This window comes from Durio zibethinus, chromosome 14 (genome assembly GCF_047325235.1).
Source record: "Durio zibethinus cultivar Kanyao isolate XHJ-2024 chromosome 14, ASM4732523v1, whole genome shotgun sequence".
Lineage (NCBI taxonomy): Eukaryota > Viridiplantae > Streptophyta > Magnoliopsida > Malvales > Malvaceae > Durio > Durio zibethinus.
In genome coordinates this window covers 24,090,760-24,107,985 of record NC_143175.1, presented here as the reverse complement: position 1 = coordinate 24,107,985, position 17,226 = coordinate 24,090,760, and the positions used below count along the sequence as shown (strand labels likewise).

General features: G+C 34.7%; 4 protein-coding genes across 8 annotated transcripts; 2 read left to right on the top strand and 2 right to left on the bottom strand.

The window, feature by feature from the left end:
• Positions 1–582: 582 nt before the first annotated feature.
• On the top strand, positions 583–2,524 carry LOC111293717 (S-adenosylmethionine synthase 3-like). The gene is made up of 2 exons (XM_089744035.1): positions 583–899; positions 1,039–2,524. The coding sequence occupies exon 2, from the start codon at positions 1,041–1,043 to the stop codon at positions 2,211–2,213; it is 1,173 nt and encodes a 390-aa protein (XP_089600161.1). The 5' UTR covers positions 583–899; positions 1,039–1,040; the 3' UTR covers positions 2,214–2,524.
• Positions 2,525–2,687: 163 nt separating this feature from the next.
• On the bottom strand, positions 2,688–4,423 carry LOC111293718 (thioredoxin-like 3-3). The gene is made up of 3 exons (XM_022886601.2): positions 3,670–4,423; positions 3,507–3,532; positions 2,688–3,199 (listed from the first exon to the last, which is right to left on the bottom strand). Exons 1-3 carry the CDS (start codon positions 3,862–3,864, stop codon positions 2,980–2,982), a joined length of 441 nt encoding a protein of 146 aa, XP_022742336.2. The 5' UTR covers positions 3,865–4,423; the 3' UTR covers positions 2,688–2,979.
• A 192-nt stretch (positions 4,424–4,615) lies between these two features.
• On the bottom strand, positions 4,616–7,831 carry LOC111293719 (uncharacterized). 4 transcript variants are annotated; one of them, XM_089744036.1, is made up of 5 exons: positions 7,661–7,831; positions 6,762–6,970; positions 5,953–6,040; positions 5,081–5,128; positions 4,616–4,878 (listed from the first exon to the last, which is right to left on the bottom strand). In XM_089744036.1, the coding sequence occupies exons 2-5, from the start codon at positions 6,868–6,870 to the stop codon at positions 4,860–4,862; spliced, it is 264 nt and encodes an 87-aa protein (XP_089600162.1). In that variant the 5' UTR covers positions 6,871–6,970; positions 7,661–7,831; the 3' UTR covers positions 4,616–4,859. The 4 variants fall into 4 exon arrangements, with proteins under 4 accessions (XP_089600162.1, XP_022742339.2, XP_022742337.2 ...); XM_022886604.2 differs by having other exon boundaries at positions 5,081–5,125; XM_022886602.2 differs by lacking the exon at positions 5,081–5,128 and adding an exon at positions 4,956–5,022 and having other exon boundaries at positions 7,661–7,830.
• Positions 7,832–14,066: 6,235 nt separating this feature from the next.
• Positions 14,067–16,291, top strand: LOC111294573 (putative xyloglucan endotransglucosylase/hydrolase protein 32). Of its 2 annotated transcripts, XM_089742918.1 has the most exons (5): positions 14,067–14,376; positions 14,494–14,594; positions 14,728–14,945; positions 15,584–15,768; positions 16,027–16,291. In XM_089742918.1, the coding sequence occupies exons 1-5, from the start codon at positions 14,181–14,183 to the stop codon at positions 16,104–16,106; spliced, it is 780 nt and encodes a 259-aa protein (XP_089599044.1). In that variant the 5' UTR covers positions 14,067–14,180; the 3' UTR covers positions 16,107–16,291. The 2 variants fall into 2 exon arrangements, with proteins under 2 accessions (XP_089599044.1, XP_022743690.1); XM_022887955.2 differs by having other exon boundaries at positions 15,584–16,291.
• Positions 16,292–17,226: the final 935 nt, after the last annotated feature.

Here is a 17,226-nt window from a genome sequence, read left to right as displayed (position 1 = left end):
AATCTTTGATTTATGCACAAATCCTAGATTGAGGAATGTGCATGGAATTTTAGGCAGTGAGATCATAACTCTCTGTTTCTTGTCCATGCTGCAGCACTTGGACTTCAACTTGGCCTTGGTTACTGATCACAGCTCTACCTTTGTTTTTCCCCAGCACTTAGAAATTTCGTCTGCTTAAATATATATATACACACACAATACATTCTTTCCTCAATTTCTGGTATGTTGGTACGATATTCCCATTGATACCAACATCAAGATGCGCGGGAAGATGGCACAAAAATCATAAGCAAAGTCAAGGCCCAAACCCAAAATGCAAAGTGGATTCTGAGGCAGCTTTTCAATGGAAGAATCATAATTAAGAGCTCAAACTCCAGAAATTGTGAAAAAAAATAAAAAGTGAATAAAAATAGTAAAAAAGATAAAGAAGTGGGCCAACCCATGTGAAAGGCCAGTTAACAAAAATAGCAAGATCGCATCTGAAACGGAAAAGAATGAAGCCCCGTAATGTCGCTGCGGGTGAGACCCATTTTCTTACCAACCCAAAAGATAAGGTATTGGGTCCCATTATTCTCCTTCTGTTCACTCCCGTAACCTCTGCATCTCATCTCAACCCTCCATTTCCTCAAACAGATTGGACATAATTCCATCGGTCTAGATTGTTGCAAAAAAAAAGTGAAGAGAACCAGGAGATAACATTTTCTCTGGCCATAAAAGCCCGGGGAAAGCAGAGGAAGAACCAAGCACCGAAAAGAGCGGGGAATCGAGAGTAAGAGCGAGTCAAACGACTCGTCATTCGGCTCTATAAATAAACCCCATATTCCCTATAATTCAATTCCTCTTCTCGCTGCCTCTTATCGTTTCACACTCATTATCTCTTCTTTCAGATCTCAACAAGGGTAGCCTCAATTCCCCCCTCTCTTTTCTCTGAATTTAATCAGAATTTGTTCTTTAGAATTGTTATTGTCAGTCTTTTTATATATATTTAAATTCGTTGTATCTGTTTTTTGTTTATCGGATTTGCGTTATGATGTGCAGATATGGATACCTTCCTATTCACTTCTGAATCTGTTAATGAAGGCCATCCTGACAAGCTGTGTGACCAGGTTTCAGATGCTATCCTTGATGCCTGCCTAGAACAAGACCCAGAGAGCAAAGTTGCTTGTGAGACTTGCACCAAGACTAACATGGTTATGGTCTTCGGTGAGATCACGACTAAGGCCAAAGTTAACTATGAGAAAATTGTTCGTGATACTTGTAGAGGTATAGGGTTCACATCACCGGATGTTGGCCTTGATGCTGACAACTGCAAAGTTCTAGTTAACATTGAGCAACAGAGCCCTGATATTGCTCAAGGAGTTCATGGCCACCTCACCAAGAAACCTGAGGAAATTGGGGCTGGTGACCAGGGTCACATGTTCGGTTATGCCTCAGATGAAACCCCTGAGTTAATGCCTCTAACCCATGTGCTTGCAACTAAGGTTGGTGCCAAGCTCACTGAAGTGAGAAAGAACAAGACATGTGCATGGTTGAGGCCTGATGGTAAGACCCAAGTGACTGTTGAGTATCGCAATGATGGCGGAGCCATGATCCCTATTCGTGTTCACACCGTTCTCATTTCAACCCAACATGATGAGACTGTCACCAATGAGCAGATTGCAGCGGACTTGAAAGAGCATGTCATTAAGCCTGTTATTCCAGCAAAGTATCTTGATGACAATACCATTTTCCACCTCAACCCATCCGGTAGGTTTGTTATTGGTGGACCTCATGGAGATGCAGGACTCACAGGCCGAAAGATTATCATTGATACCTATGGTGGCTGGGGTGCTCATGGTGGAGGTGCATTCTCAGGGAAGGATCCAACTAAGGTGGACCGCAGTGGTGCATACATTGTTAGGCAAGCAGCAAAGAGTGTGGTAGCCTCAGGGCTTGCACGTCGCTGTATTGTGCAAGTATCCTATGCAATTGGTGTGCCAGAACCATTGTCAGTTTTTGTAGACACATACAAGACAGGCAAGATCCCGGACAAGGATATTTTGGAATTAATTAAGGAGAATTTTGACTTCAGGCCAGGAATGATCTCTATCAATCTTGACTTGAAGAGAGGAGGTAAGTTTAGGTACCAAAAGACTGCTGCTTATGGTCATTTTGGCCGTGATGACCCTGATTTCACTTGGGAGATCGTTAAGCCTCTTAAGCCAAAGGCCTGAGTTGGTTTGGCTACCTAAATTTTCAGCAAATAGTTACTATCATAGCCATGATTCTGGTATACAGAGGAAGAATAAAGAAACATCGGATGCATACATTCATTGGATTGCTCCTGAAGAGGCTCAGGTCAAAGGCGGGATTCAAGATGTGTGCTTTCAAATTAAGGTATTTGCGGCATCTTTCCATTTGTTTCATTTTTCGTTCGTTACTTTCTATTTCCTTTTCAGTGCACAATTTGTTGCTGCAACCATCCATGTTGGTTGTCAGGGATTTTATCGTCTATTATTCAATTTAACTTTTTCTTTTATTCAAATCTTGTTGAGCAATTTAAGTATTACCATTTGCACTAGTATGCTTCAGCTGCTGGTTGATGGATGATTCGTATTGTCTTGTATTCCCAAATTTTGTTAGGTGCAATGACAGATATTGATATTTGCTTGAACTCTAGTTCAAGTGTTGGGAGGTGGATACACATCTAATACATGTATATGTGTATATGTATATTATACATACATACATACATACATACATACATCACTGTACATTACTATGTATACATATACATGGATATGCATAAACACACGTTTTGAAAGGTCAGATATGCACTAGAATATCACTAGAAAATGAACAGTACTCGGTAGAAAGCAACCACAGTCAAGTGAAGTTCAATAACTAGGACGCTCAAGAACAGCAGGTTCGCATATTCTGACAAAGGAGATTTACAGGAAAGCATTGTTTTCCAAAATTTGATGCTAGTAACATCATTCTTCAGGAATGTAACCACAAGCGATCATGAAGCCGCTCTTCTCCGGCACCGAACATCTCATCCACCCTTTCACCATCTCGATAAAAATGAAATGTAGGAGTGTAACGAATTTGCTGCGTGGTTTCTGGGCATTCATCAATATCAGCATACACGAAAGAAAGCTTCGGGAACTGGTTGCTCAACGGGCAAAATGCTGGAAGAATCTGGCTACAAACACGGCACCTGAAAAAGGAAAAACAACTTCAAAATTACTAAATACAACCGCACCCAGGATTCATAAACAACTGAAAACGGAGGATAAATTGAAGAACTTCAACAGAACTACCAAGATAATCAGCTAAGTTAATGAAGTTAGCCATCCATAATCAATTGTACCCTTCATTTTTCAATTCCAGGCCCGTTTTATAACTACCCATTTCCAAATTTTGCATGCTTTTCCAAATCAATTTTCCACTCTATCATAGAAACTTTACATAAAATAGCTTGAGTGCATGATGATGAGGAAACCCGCTTATGAAAATTGACTTACTGTGAGGCTCCGTAGTTGATAACTGTCTACAAATTCATCCAAAAGTGTAAGAAAGTCAGTTTTGTTAAGCATTTAAAGTGGAAGTTTTCAATTTTATGGAAATTTACGAATCCCATCAAAATAGATAAGTTAAAAAAATAAAATAAAAGAAAAGGGTGTTTACAGGAGTTTTAGAGGACTTGACATGTAGAAGAATGTCCTTGAGATTTTCATCGCTGGAAGCACTCTTCAAGTTTCCGTGCTTATTCGGTGGCAGATCCAAGCCAGTGCCTTCCAGCCCCATCTTGCCGCTTTCTCCCGAGTATCCCATTTTCTGTTTGGCCTCAGATATTTGCGCAGTCTCCCAAATTCCTACCATATTTTTTTAACGTTTTTTCTTTTTCTTTGTCTTTTTCTTCTTCTCGTTAAACAAGTATTTTTTAAAAGAAAATTTGTATGCCTATCAAAGAGGGCCTTATATTTACAAAGAGATTAGTGCAGTTTGACAAAAGTTCTTTTTCTTGTCAACGATAATTTCATTTGCGTGGGAAGATTTTTTAGAATAAAATTTTAAATAATCAAATTAATATGAGAAAATATATATTTAAAATTATTAACAAAATTTAAAAATACTCTTAATAGTACTACTAATAGTAAATATCAAGTTGTGAGTTTAAACTTTAAACTCAAACAAAGAAAACTATTTTCTCTTTCTAAAGAATTAAGTCGTAATATTCACAGTTATGCTGTGTTGAGTGAGGAATGCAAGTAGAGCAAGGCCCAACAAATAACCTTGTTTTACAATCTATCAGCTAACGCCAATGCCGGCATATGGTAAGTCTTGCTTGGTGCATGCAAGCAAAATACAGGATATGAAATCAAAGGGAAAATAGCAAAAACAGCAATTAAATAAAACCCTTTTTTTCTGCAACCTGTTAGCATGATGATTTGATGACACTGCAAAAATGGTTATACACATTTCACACACCACTCAAATCCAAGTAGAATCTTTCCTTGGCCATTTCTTTATCAAGATGGCAACACATTTGATCCCCCACTAAAGTCAGCAAAAAATTTTATCAAACCAAAAGAAAAAGATCTTTAATTGAACTAAAGATTAGACAAATACATGAACTAAAATCCCCTCAGTTTCATTGAACTCTACACCAGATTGATTTTAACGATTCTTGTTTATCTAATCAAGAATAAGAGAAGCTAACTTAATAGTATCATTCAATCAATTTTGACAGTGAAAATCTGTATAACCTGTGAGTTTTGCTTCATCTTGGTCAATCTGCACCAAAAACTGTTCAACTGCCACAATATATTTCCCAAGTTTCTAGTCATAGAGGCCTTCTTCGTGCCAGATGTCAACTAAAAAATCCACCATCTCCTGCATTTTTCACCAGACAAATGACATCGATGTTAGCCCAAATTGAAAGTTGACAGAAGATGTTCCATAAGACTTACAGCTAATGGAATTGGCTGTTGAAAAAGTTCAGTCGAACAAAGCAAATCATAATAAGTTGAGGTCCAGCTGCAAAAGGAGATTCCAAGGTTAAGTAATGAAAGGAACTAAAAGTCTAAACACCTACATTTGCAGGTGTATGTTTATATTCCCGGAAGCATCTTGATGGTTTCTGCTGAAATGAGACACCCTCAACTATTAGAAGAGAAAGAAAAGATCTTTTAATCAAAATCTCAATGTTAATTTAATTCTAACGATTAGATGAACTACAGCAAGCCTGCTACATAAAAAATTGAAGGGAAGTAATGTGGCTTGAGAAGCTTGTGATAATGTCAGGTAACCTTACAGTTAAGATATTGTATGTATCCATGGTTTACTGCAGGAAGCGGAAAATATGGAAGGTGAAAATGCAACCCAAGAAACAAAGGATACTATACAGCTGCACCATAAGAGGGAGAAACAGAAAGAATTTGGGATCATATAATTTTACCTTTTTGCTTTCCTAATTACATCAGAAGCATGTCAACTAGTAACGCGTTTCTGAGTAGAGACATGAACTTCATGCACCCTATTTGGTTCATTAACAAGGGGAAGGGACATGTTCAAGAGGTGGCTTAAAGAAGCATCAAAAGATGTCTTTTGCTTGGTTTCAAGAATTCACTTGACCATCGGACAATTTAAAGTTTACAAGGTGTATTTAATAAGAGTGATTGGGAAACAGTTAATGTCACTAATAGTAATCATTACTTTAAGTAGAGATTCCAACAAAGCAGTATGAGAGGAGAGAAAGCGAATGTCCAAAAGCTGACTTAAAGCAGCATGAGAAAGTGGATTATGCACTATATAGATTCCAAGGTTTAAAAAGTCAAATGTCTTTTTTATAGTTTCAATCATTTAAAAGCTAGGTTTTGAGAATTTGTTGAAAATAAATAACAACGGTACTCAATATTTTGATTAGGAAGATTCTAGCAGACCAGGGGAAAAACTTCAGGCATATACCTCATTATTGGTTCCTGGGGCATTCTTTTTGATTTTTGAGTCCGATCCCCAACCCACTGTCTTCTAATCTCAAGCCAAGTTATTTCAGCTGCACAGTAAGATTGTCACATTATTTCCACATGCACAATCTTATTTCAAATTGCTTTTAACAAAGAAATAGCAAAAAACTCACATTAAGGTTGTAAAAAATAGAATAAAATATTGATTTCAACAATCTCATATTTGGAGTTCAATAAAAGCAACAATTTGCAAGAAAAGTACCCAGAAATCCATAGCCACAAATTGCATTTTAGTGTACAACCCCTTTATTAAGGAACCTCACACACTCCCACAACTATAAGTTCCCATAGTAAGCCACATCATAGCCATTTCACACCCAATCCCATATGTTAATAAACCCTCTGCTACTGAAGTCCATATGCAGATAAAGCCACTAGAAAAAGGCATAGTTAAACTATATTTACTCATTAAAAAACATTGACTTCCTAGCCCAGCATCTAAAACTACCTTCTGATAAACATTTGATTCTCAATCTCCTGAAATGGATACATTGCATGCAAGCTGGCGACCTAGCAGTATGATAGCACCATTTAAAACTTAAAATGGCTTCTTGCAAAATAAGTGCAGGAAACCACATTGAGTTATGAAGTTTGAGTATGCTCAGAGCTAAACTACTTGCTTCCAATTCCAGTAAGATCTTCCAAAAAGCAGTTTTACTATTCAACAGTCACATGGAAGACAGGTTTCATCAGAATAACAGGCTTTCCGGGAGGAAATCAATAGCCTTTAAGGCTTTAACAACAACTTACCATGATTAACAAAAACCTCCTTCTCAGTGGATTGATCTTTGTTATCATTATTTAAACCTGTTGAAAGGTGATTTTCATGGGGGTGATGATCGCTACCATTGGTTTCCATTTGCTTCGGGTTGGGTAACCATTTCCTTCTAAACTACCATCATTGATCACGTTGAGGGGAAGAAATTGGAAAAGTCTCTGTATAAGGAACAATCCATGGGCTTCATATGAGAAAAACCAATGGTATCAGTAATTTACAAGGCAGAGGAACAAATACCTTGCTCTATTAAACAATTTCCAGTTGATTATCATCAGGGTGATGTACAAAACAAACCTAAAACGTTCTCCCTTTAACCAACCATTATAAGGAACTTTTTCGGGGATTAATATCAGTTAAGGAAGATCATCTAGAGCAAAGAGATATAGAAATAAAGAAAGAGGGGAAAAGGGACTTTCATGCACCCTATAAAGCTCCAATGTTAATTGGTTCTGCACCTTCAAATACATAGACCTACGCAATGCAACAATCATTAATTTTCTCAGAATCTTCTGGACTCTGACAACCTCAATGCATACCTAATCAGTTCCTAAAACAGACAGACAGAATAGTTCCAACAGCATATCAACAACTTCACTACACTTTCTTTAGTTTCCATTTCCTCCTTACATAATAGTTTTCCATCCAAATAAGACAGTTACAAGAACAAGCAAACAAAACCCAATACACTAAAGAGAAAGAAATCACCACAATTCAAAGAAGAACTTGATGACAAGCCAAACCCAGAAATACCCAGAATTTTGAGCAGGGATACAAATAGATATAAAGATTAAAAAAAAAATTTAAGCCAAAAAACGAAAAACCCAAAAAAAAACAAAAAGTATCTTGATGAAGAAAAAGGAGGAGACTTTACATTGGAAGTTGGAAGTCTTTTCAACTTTGAACTGTATGGACTGTGAAAGAAAACTTTGGTGGCTTTGGACTTTCTGTCTGATTGTTGCTGTTGAATTTGTCAAGCAAAGAAAAAGAGATCTTTGGAGATTCAGACTTTTTAGTGATGAAATAAAGAGCAATGACAGAATCCAGTTAACTAACTTGGATTATACATATGAAAAACCGAACCGGGTTGGTAAATGCAAAACGGACCGCCATCACATCAGGCTTCGACATGAAACCTAATAACATAAAAACATTAGGCCGAGCATAGCCCATCCTGAAGAAAATTTGGAAGTTTAGCTTGGGCCGGGCTTGAATGTTTTTTTAAGACTTAAGCATTTATATTCTTTGTTTTATTATACACTTTGTATATAGAAATTTCAGTTATGGAAGTTTATAAGATAATAATAAATAAATACATGTAAGAACATATTAATCTTCATTTGAGGCAAGTCACTCAAAATATTAACTCTTACGAATTAAAACACAAAGATTTGATTGGACTTATTAAGTTTTCCAGGGAAGTGGTGTGGTTGCCCATTGATATAAATTGAAAATTTACATCTTCACTTTTTTATTTGAGCCTTTGAGGGTTTCTGAGGAAAATGTAATAAAAACATGAAGTGTCTTGGATGGACCTGTCTGCATCAATTGGTACTCATCACTTGGGGGAATTTGGATCTACCAAATCATAGAAATTGAATGCCATTTTCAATGAGAAGGTATGAACAGCTAGCAGCAGCCCAAAAACAAACCCCCATCACAAACTGACTTAATCTCCCTTTCAATTTAGTAGAGAGTAGGTGCTTCTGATGTGAACAAATTGTCTTCTTTTTTTTTTTTTCTCATTTTCATTGTTTTTTCTTTGGACCACGTCCATAATATTATAGAGATGGTTGAATGTCATGGTTCAAAATGAGATAATGAGCCATATTTCGAAAAAATAAAGCAATACCACTGACAGACTAACAATGACAGCCAGTATAAGTTTGACTTGATATTGATATGCTGCTGATAATATTTTCAAAATGGTAAAGACTGGGATTACTTGAATCTCGTTTTCTTCAAGATTGGATTCATTGGAAACAAACTTAGATTTTATGTATCACACGAATCAAAGCCTGGTCAGTCAAGTTGGTACTCATTCTGGTGCTTTTGTTCTTTCATTTTTTTTCCCATATTAGTATCAAATTTGTAAATATGGAGCAATGATTTTCCCTTTTCTTTTACTAATTTTCATGGCTGAGAACTGGATTAGGTGGGTGGGGGATGGAGCCTGGAGGGGAAAAGGCAAACCACTAGTCTAGCAGCCTGTGTATGTTTTTCCATCTACTAGAAACTTTCGTCTTTGACTAGTACAGCTGGCAGTTGATCCGGACGCGAGGAGGGGGTTCATCCTTGACTACATAACCTTCTCCAGGGTATTGCTTAAAAGTTAAGATACGTAGAGTTGTTACTTCTGTCAGTCCAGGTGACATCTTTAGGTTTTGTCCTTTGTCTCCTGTTCTGCTGAGAGGACCACTGGAGATCATATATAACTGATCTCTCAATGATCATAACTGAATATTTTACAAAGTGAGGGATTTGATCTCTGCAATGATCACAAATGTAACAAGCGTCAATGACCAATATGTCAATCACCACTGTCATCTTATCTTTTCACCCCTACCAAACACCCAACTAAACTAACTAGCAGTCGCATTGTACAGGACTCGTCTCCCACTGCCACCTAACTGTGTCTTGGAATGGGTCGGTATTATATACAAAACTTTCCCTTTTCTGCCAAATATATAGACTTCCAAGTTTTGGTACATATTATAAATTTAGAACTTTGCTGGTATATAGATTACTAACAGCCTAAAGCTGGTGGATTAAGGGTATAATTATGTATGGAAGAGGGACCTGAAGTTTGGTTTTAGTACTTGAAAAATTAATGTAAGAACAGTGAATTAAGATCTCTTTGACCCCCATTTGTACGTCTGTGTTCCCTGTCTTGTTCTTGGTGTAACGTGTCTTTAAACTTTACCTCTAAAATGGGGTCCTTCACAAGGGCAAATTATGGTGTCTTAAAGGACAGTCGACCCTTATCTTTATCCGTAGCATTTCAGGCAGTCTAAGATTTCGTACACAAACAGAAGTAGGCCGTGAGCCCTAGCTAATTATGATGAACCAATTTTCGTTCTATATGGAGTATCATATAATCTTTGTCTAACTTATTATTTTAGTCCAAGTTGTCCGTTGGAAGCAGCTTTAAAGTTGCCATAAAGAAAAAAATTTAAGTGTCGACTAAGGCATTTCTTCTTCTTCTGCAATAATTCAGACAGGTTTTTTAATATATCATTTTTAACTTCTTTTGCAAGTGTTTCTTTTATCCGTGAGCTGTGCTTGATCATGTCTCTCTACATATATTATAAGCTGCATATCTAGCCAACATTAAAGGTAAAAGAGTTTCACTTTTCCTATCAGTAATGACCAGTATAATATAATTAACTAACATCTAATAAAATTAAACTTCAAATTTCAATATTGACAATATTTTTTTATTTTTGGATTTTATATTTATATATATATATATATATAAAACTAGTTAAATGATTGTTTACGTAAAACATTTGAATATTGTAAGGTTTCAAAATTGAATTGTGGGAATAATTAACAAACTTTGAAACAAAAATAAGGTTTAATTTACAAATTAATCATGTAATCTCAACAATAGCTTAACATTTATTAATTATATTGAATTGATTTTTTTTTTTTTGGAAAAAAATTGGTTCTCTCAATTCTGTTTTGTCACAATATGAATAAATATCTATTATTTTTCTTGAATGGATATGTCATTTAGTCACAATTATTGTTAGATTCAGCCCTTACCTATCATGTGCCAAAATGATAATAACTTTTTTTGCATTATCATCACCATTCAACTTGCTATATAAAAATATAATATAATGTAACTAGATTTTATCCATAATTTTCTATTTTTTAATAGAAGTTGAAGTGATTTGTTTTACCAGTGTCCTTAAAAAACAACAGTAGAGCTGATCACAGCAATAGCAAATTGTCAGCCACAAGCATCAATTTTTACCCAGTTCTGCACTTTTGATATGATAATATATGTATATATGTAATTGAAGTGATGAATTTCTTCATGACTATTATGATCACTTTTTCTTTATGAAATGATTGCAGGCGAAAATTAATGGTAATGATTATGAATCATATATAACAAGGTTGTTGGTGATTAATGATGACCATACATGAGTCACAATTCCATATTTGCACATGAATAGGGGTTATGAAATGTGATGAGAATTGAAAACTTTCCTAAATGTTTTCAAACTTGCTATATAAAGGAATAAAGATCAGGTCAAAATATTGTACTTTCCTCTAAAATTTTCTCTCATATTTTACTATCTTTAAATGTATATATATAACAATAAGATAGTCTAATATATGCAATATATGATTAAATTATCAAAGCTAAGTGAAACAAAATAATTTTTGCTTATTACTTCTTTAATTACCATATGTAGCATTAAAAAAATGAAACTAAAATGCTATACAAACTTTGTTCCTTGTTTTATATATATATATATATATATATATACATATGTTATATATAGTATAAAACCTTAATCAAGTTCAAATCTTCAATTTTTTTATGATTTTCTATGTAAATTGTAATTTTTCAAACTATGGGTTTTTAGGGAAATTAAATTTATGACTAAAAAGTCATAATCAAATGAAACCTAAATATACAAGTAATAAAAAAAAGAGTGACAAAGAAAGCCAGAAAGCTTGGCCTTACTCCTTAGATCATTTATGAGAGGGAGAGGCATGTGAAACCAAGATTTGTCGGTGAAAAAGGGTCGCAATTGATCCCTCAATTTCCCTATCCATGCATTGCTTCTTTCCTCTTGCTGTTACCGATACAACAGTGAGACTATTTCATGTTGGTATGTGATTTTGTCAATATTTTCGTCTACCAATTAGGTATGTTCTTTATAACACACTAAACTGCAGCCAGTTAGCATTTCCTTTTGAAGTTCATTTGTGACCATAATGGTTTAGAGAGGAATAACTAATGTTTTAATTGCAATGGAATTCGAAAAAGGTCTTTTTGAAAATTCAGAAGAATTTGATGAAGATTGGACAAAGCTGGTTATTTCATTTTTATCTTCTGAGATCCTTTAAAATCATTTATCATTGTCTGACACTATTATCAATAAAAATTGGTGCAAATGATTAAAATTTAGAATTTAAATGTAAAACATCCAAGTTCGAATCTCAAAATCTTATGGTGATAAATGATTTATAAGTTTAAATTTTTTTTTAAAAATTCATAAATTTTTTTAATAGATTAACGATTTATTTTAACTTTAAAAATGAGGGAACTTTCTTTGCTCTTAGAATTTTTATATGTTAAGACACCGTTGATTAAAAGTCCATGAGTCACGATTTCACCAAAAGTGAATTATTTTTCTTTCATTTTAGGTCGTATGAAACGAGCAGTATTTCAAGACTATACATTTGATAAACAAAATAAAAAAGCGAATTTATGATTTATGTTGGTCATATATAGATATTTGATGAGGCCAATGGTCCACCGAATAAAATTTTTTATTATAAAAGCTGCTGAGAAAAGCTCATAAAATAATATAATAAAGAAAAAAAATTTAAATTAAATGGATTTTATCCGTAACAAAGTCTTTTTGTATCCACTTTGGATAATCAAATTTATATTTTGCTATTTTAATTGTGAAAAAAGTATGAATTTTTGTTTGTAAGATCTAATTTTTATGATCCCGTGTGGGCACATAAACATTTATCCAGGCATATATAAAATAGCAGCATGATTTTTGGACCACCACTCCTTGCATTAGTTTATTTTAAAAAATACGAGGATTATTTTATTCTTAAGATTGTTGATATTTAAATTTTAATCATTGAAATTAAATTCAATACTCTATTTTAAGATTATATGATTAGTGGTAACATGAGAATTTTTAATGTTATTGGAGTTAATTAAATCTTCATCCTAATGATAAATTAACAAAGATATAGTCTGATAAGATAATTTTGAAATGCGGTGATATGATAAAAATATTTTTTAAAATATATATATATATATGTATATGTATTATTAGATTCCTTGGCAACACATATGACCTTAATTATGATTAAGAAAGCATAAAAATGATGTTTAATATAATTTGTAAGCTATTTGTTAACATCAATTTTGTACTCAATAGGTAGAATATCTTTCCTGTATTTACTTGCTTACCATAGAAAATGAGAACTGTGCACGTTTACGGCATGTGTATATGTACTGGAGATGCTGATTTTACCCGTCAAATTTCAGTTACTAACGGCCGTAAAAATGGCAGAGTTTTTAAAAGATTCTTTCAGTCTTTCTTCATCCAATATTGAATAATACAAAACAATTATAGGAGGATCAGAAAACAATGTCATTATCAATCACTCTAGGCAGGCTGTTTTTCATTGACATTTGTAAAAACATGGAAATGGAATATCATGAGGACTAGCTCGAAAATGAAAAGTCTACAGGAAAGGATGGCCAATTTACCATCTGATTTGTGAATTACAATAAATTACAGATTCAGTGAAGATAACAAAACCAATTGGAAATTCTGAAATAATAGTATCTGAAGTCTTAATCAATCACAAGTATAATCAAAATCGAACACAGGGCCCCAAACGGGATAGCTATAACCCACTCCATTTAAGAAGTTCAGAGGTTCAAAAGCACAAATTTTCACATTTTCATTCCCAAAATTGACTAAAAATCAGAAAGTGACCCTCACCCAAACCTCGATTGCCTGAGACTGCAAGCTAAAAGAGATCAATGGTAAAAAAAACACAAGCCATTTGGGTTAATATAACAATGTATGTTGGCTTCAAAGGCTGAGAGACAGAGGTGCATGTCAACATGTAGCTTTCAAATGAGAGAAAAAGGATTAAATAGCACAAGATCCTGTGGACAAACAGAAAAAAATACATTTAAGAGATGCCCATTAACTCTTCTGCATTTGAATCTGATCTTCTTTTCCTAGCTTTCCAGCAAAGTAAAGCCAAGCAAACAGGTTTTCTCATAAAGAATGGGAAGGGATGTGGTTGTGATCGGGGCAAAACATTGTATGTACTTTCTACTAGTTACCAGGGACTATAAATTTTGATACAATATGACACCCATGAACTGATTTTTATCCGTATTTATGAGAAATCTGTTTGAATTTTGAGCCTGTTTGCCCTTCAATATCAGCTTCCTCATTAGATCTCTCCCAGTGGGGACCGACAAATCTTTTTTTTTTTTAAATACCAAATGTACTGCCATACTCTTCCTCCTCCATGTACACCTTGTCCCATTGCTTTCTCTCTCTCACAAGTCACACAACCAGCATTTATACACTCTCCAATCATTCTACTTTCCCCATTGGGTTTCTCCTTCTCGTCTTTGCTTTCCCTCTTCATTCTTCATGGCTCTCTTTCTCTCGCTTCTTCTCATTCTATTGTTTCCTTCAACCAATGCTGAATGGCCACCTTCTCCTGGCTATTGGCCAAGCTCTAAATTTAGGCCTATGAGCTTTTATTATGGGTTTAGGAATCTTTGGGGTCCTGGCCATCAAAGTGTAGACCAAAATGCATTGACAATCTGGCTTGACAGAACTTCAGGTCTTAGTAGTATTAGCTTATATTAATCAAATACCTTCCCTTCATCTGATTCTGTTTCTTTAGTTTTTATATTGTGGGAAATTCTATCTGATCTTTTTCCCTGTATTTGGTTAACAGGAAGTGGATTCAAGTCAGTTCGTCCTTTTCGTTCTGGTTACTTTGGAGCCTCTATTAAGGTCCAATCTGGTTACACCGCAGGGGTCATAACAGCTTTCTATGTGAGAATTGAACTAACCTATATATCATTTCTCACTTTTCTAATTAATAATCAATATGCTCTTTTTTAAGCTTCTTGAAACTATGTGGTTTTCCTGCTGCTCTCTAATCGACAAATGATCATAAAAATGGCAGCTATCAAACAATGAAGCTCATCCAGGATTCCATGATGAAGTGGACATAGAGTTCCTTGGAACTACAATTGGGAAGCCTTATACTTTACAGACCAATGTGTATATCAGAGGGAGTGGTGATGGAAAAATCATTGGAAGGGAAATGAAGTTTCATCTTTGGTTTGATCCAACCCAAGACTTTCACCACTATGCCATTCTTTGGAGTCCTACGGAGATCATGTAAGTATATCTAGAAACCAGCCAATGCTGAAATCTTGGTTATGGACCTTATGGTCAAACTAAACTCTCTACCCTGAAGAAATATTGAAATACGAATGATTGCCTGCCATATTACAATGTCTAATCGGAGAACTATAATTAATTTCTTGGGAATTGATGGGAGTTGGGGAGGATGTGGACTTGTCCTTATTGGCAATTAAGTAATGTTTGCCTTTTCAGGCTTAATAAATTAGAACTTGAATAATGAACATTTTGGTCATTTGCTTTCGCCAAATGATCATGCAGAAAAGTCAGGAAATTATATTAATCCATCTATAACATTAATAATTGGTCAAAGTGATTAAGACATGGGAAATATCAATGCCAAAGTAGATCACATGCATGACATAGATTTTCTATAAATTGCAAAGATTTATTTAAAGTAGGTAAAGAAAGTAAGAACTAAACCAAGTTAACTCGGTTTTAATCGTGTAATTATTTTTAAAAATTGAGATTCAACAAAGTATTTGTATTCTTTTTTCGGCCAAGAGTGATATAGTATTTATATTAGATTGCAACAAAGTATGATCATTTTTTTCCCCTTTGTCTAAGATGTTTGTAAGTATTCTATTTGTTGATTTATCTGATATTTGTATCAGATTCCTAGTGGATGATGTGCCTATAAGGAGGTATCCAAGGAAGAGTGCTGCAACATTTCCTCTAAGGCCAATGTGGGTGTATGGTTCAATATGGGATGCCTCATCATGGGCAACTGAAGATGGAAAATACAAAGCTGATTACAGATACCAACCATTTGTTGCGAAGTACACCAATTTCAAAGCAGGTGGGTGCTCCGCCTATGCACCAGCTTGGTGCCGCCCAGTGTCCGCCTCGCCTTTCCGGTCCGGCGGGCTAACCAGGCAACAATATAGAGCAATGAGATGGGTTCAAAGATACCATATAGTGTATGACTATTGCAGGGACCCCAAAAGGAACCATGCCTTAACCCCAGAGTGTTGGAGCTAGTGAACTAATAACAGTTCAATCAAAATTTTTACTTCTGTTGTGAAAGAATTTTACTATTTGTCCACTTGTTTTCCAGGTGTCTTGAGATGGATCCTACTTGCCAACAATATTAATGCAAGAGTTGTTGAGCGTCCAAGGCTACAAAAGAGAAAATGAAAGAAGAATGAATTTCTGTATTTTTGTTGTGGTGCTCTCTTGGTGTATATCAGCTTGGAAAAATACAAAGGGAGAAACAAAATACTATAAAAATAAAAGAGATGGGACAGAATGGGATGATGAAGCCACAGATATTTGGGTCATGGGGTTTGAGTGTGTGTTTCAATTGTCATTTCTCAATAAAAGTAAAAGTTATTTTTTTATTGTTATTTTTATTTTTAAAAAACTATCTAAATATAAAAAATACACATATATACACATAATTAATTTTTTATTACATCAACTTTTTTAACCTAATAAAAATCTTTTTTTTTTTAAATATCATCATAAAATATGTGTATATTATGTACATATGTGTATATTTTTATGTGTTTATAATATTTTTTAATATAATAATTTTAGTGTAAATGATACATGAAACAATATGGGTCGATAAAAAACAGAGCATGTTAGAATGCTAGAATATGACAATCATTATTCATAAGGGCGCAAATCCCAAGAATCGATCAATGAGTTATGGGGTATCCAAAGTACATAAAAAAATTCCAGAAAGAATGCAACCAGTAGAAAGAACTGCAGGCACATTAAAAAAGCCTGTAAAAGCTTGTGAATCAATAGTGACAAGTCTTGGATACCCCAACCTCTAGTCAATCTCATTTTGGCCTTTCTTTTTTAACCTGACTTTTTCTTTTCTAACTGATTCCTTTCTTTAGACTGAAAAAAGGATTTGGCTTTATCAGCACAAGAAGTGAGCTTCAGTGTTAGTTTCTGCGAACTGCAACTCCCACAAGCACCTGTGTCATACTTTGCCTTGTTATATATTATCAGCAGCTTCAATGGCAAAAAGGGTAAGTCATTCTTTTGTTTCTCTGTTGCTTTGCTATAAGATATATAGGCCATGTCAAGGCTGTTGAGAGCTCTCTTTTTTTCATTTGGTTCAAGCTCGATAAAGATGGAAGAAAAAAGGATCCCTCATGGAATTGTGTTGGTGGGTTTTAAGCATTTGGTTTAATGTAATTTTCAACCCACTTTCTAACCAAGAAAAGGTAGACAGCAACTTAGCAAAGAATCTAAAACAGGCGTGACCCTGACAATAAATAATGGCAGCAGCTAGCTGATA

Coding starts and splice junctions, on each gene's coding strand:
- LOC111294573 (XM_022887955.2), top strand. CDS start 14,181: ATGGCTCTCTTTCTCTCGCTTCTTCTCATTCTATTGTTTCCTTCAACC. Junction 14,377..14,493: donor CTGGCTTGACAGAACTTCAG/GTCTTAGTAGTA, acceptor TTTGGTTAACAG/GAAGTGGATTCAAGTCAGTT. Junction 14,595..14,727: donor GGGTCATAACAGCTTTCTAT/GTGAGAATTGAA, acceptor TAAAAATGGCAG/CTATCAAACAATGAAGCTCA.
- LOC111293718 (XM_022886601.2), bottom strand. CDS start 3,864: ATGGTAGGAATTTGGGAGACTGCGCAAATATCTGAGGCCAAACAGAAA. Junction 3,533..3,669: donor TCAAGTCCTCTAAAACTCCT/GTAAACACCCTT, acceptor ATGAATTTGTAG/ACAGTTATCAACTACGGAGC. Junction 3,200..3,506: donor ATCAACTACGGAGCCTCACA/GTAAGTCAATTT, acceptor TTCCTTTTTCAG/GTGCCGTGTTTGTAGCCAGA.
- LOC111293717 (XM_089744035.1), top strand. CDS start 1,041: ATGGATACCTTCCTATTCACTTCTGAATCTGTTAATGAAGGCCATCCT.
- LOC111293719 (XM_022886602.2), bottom strand. CDS start 6,870: ATGGAAACCAATGGTAGCGATCATCACCCCCATGAAAATCACCTTTCA. Junction 5,023..5,952: donor CCCCAGGAACCAATAATGAG/GTATATGCCTGA, acceptor CTCCTTTTGCAG/CTGGACCTCAACTTATTATG. Junction 4,879..4,955: donor AACAGCCAATTCCATTAGCT/GTAAGTCTTATG, acceptor TGAAAAATGCAG/GAGATGGTGGATTTTTTAGT.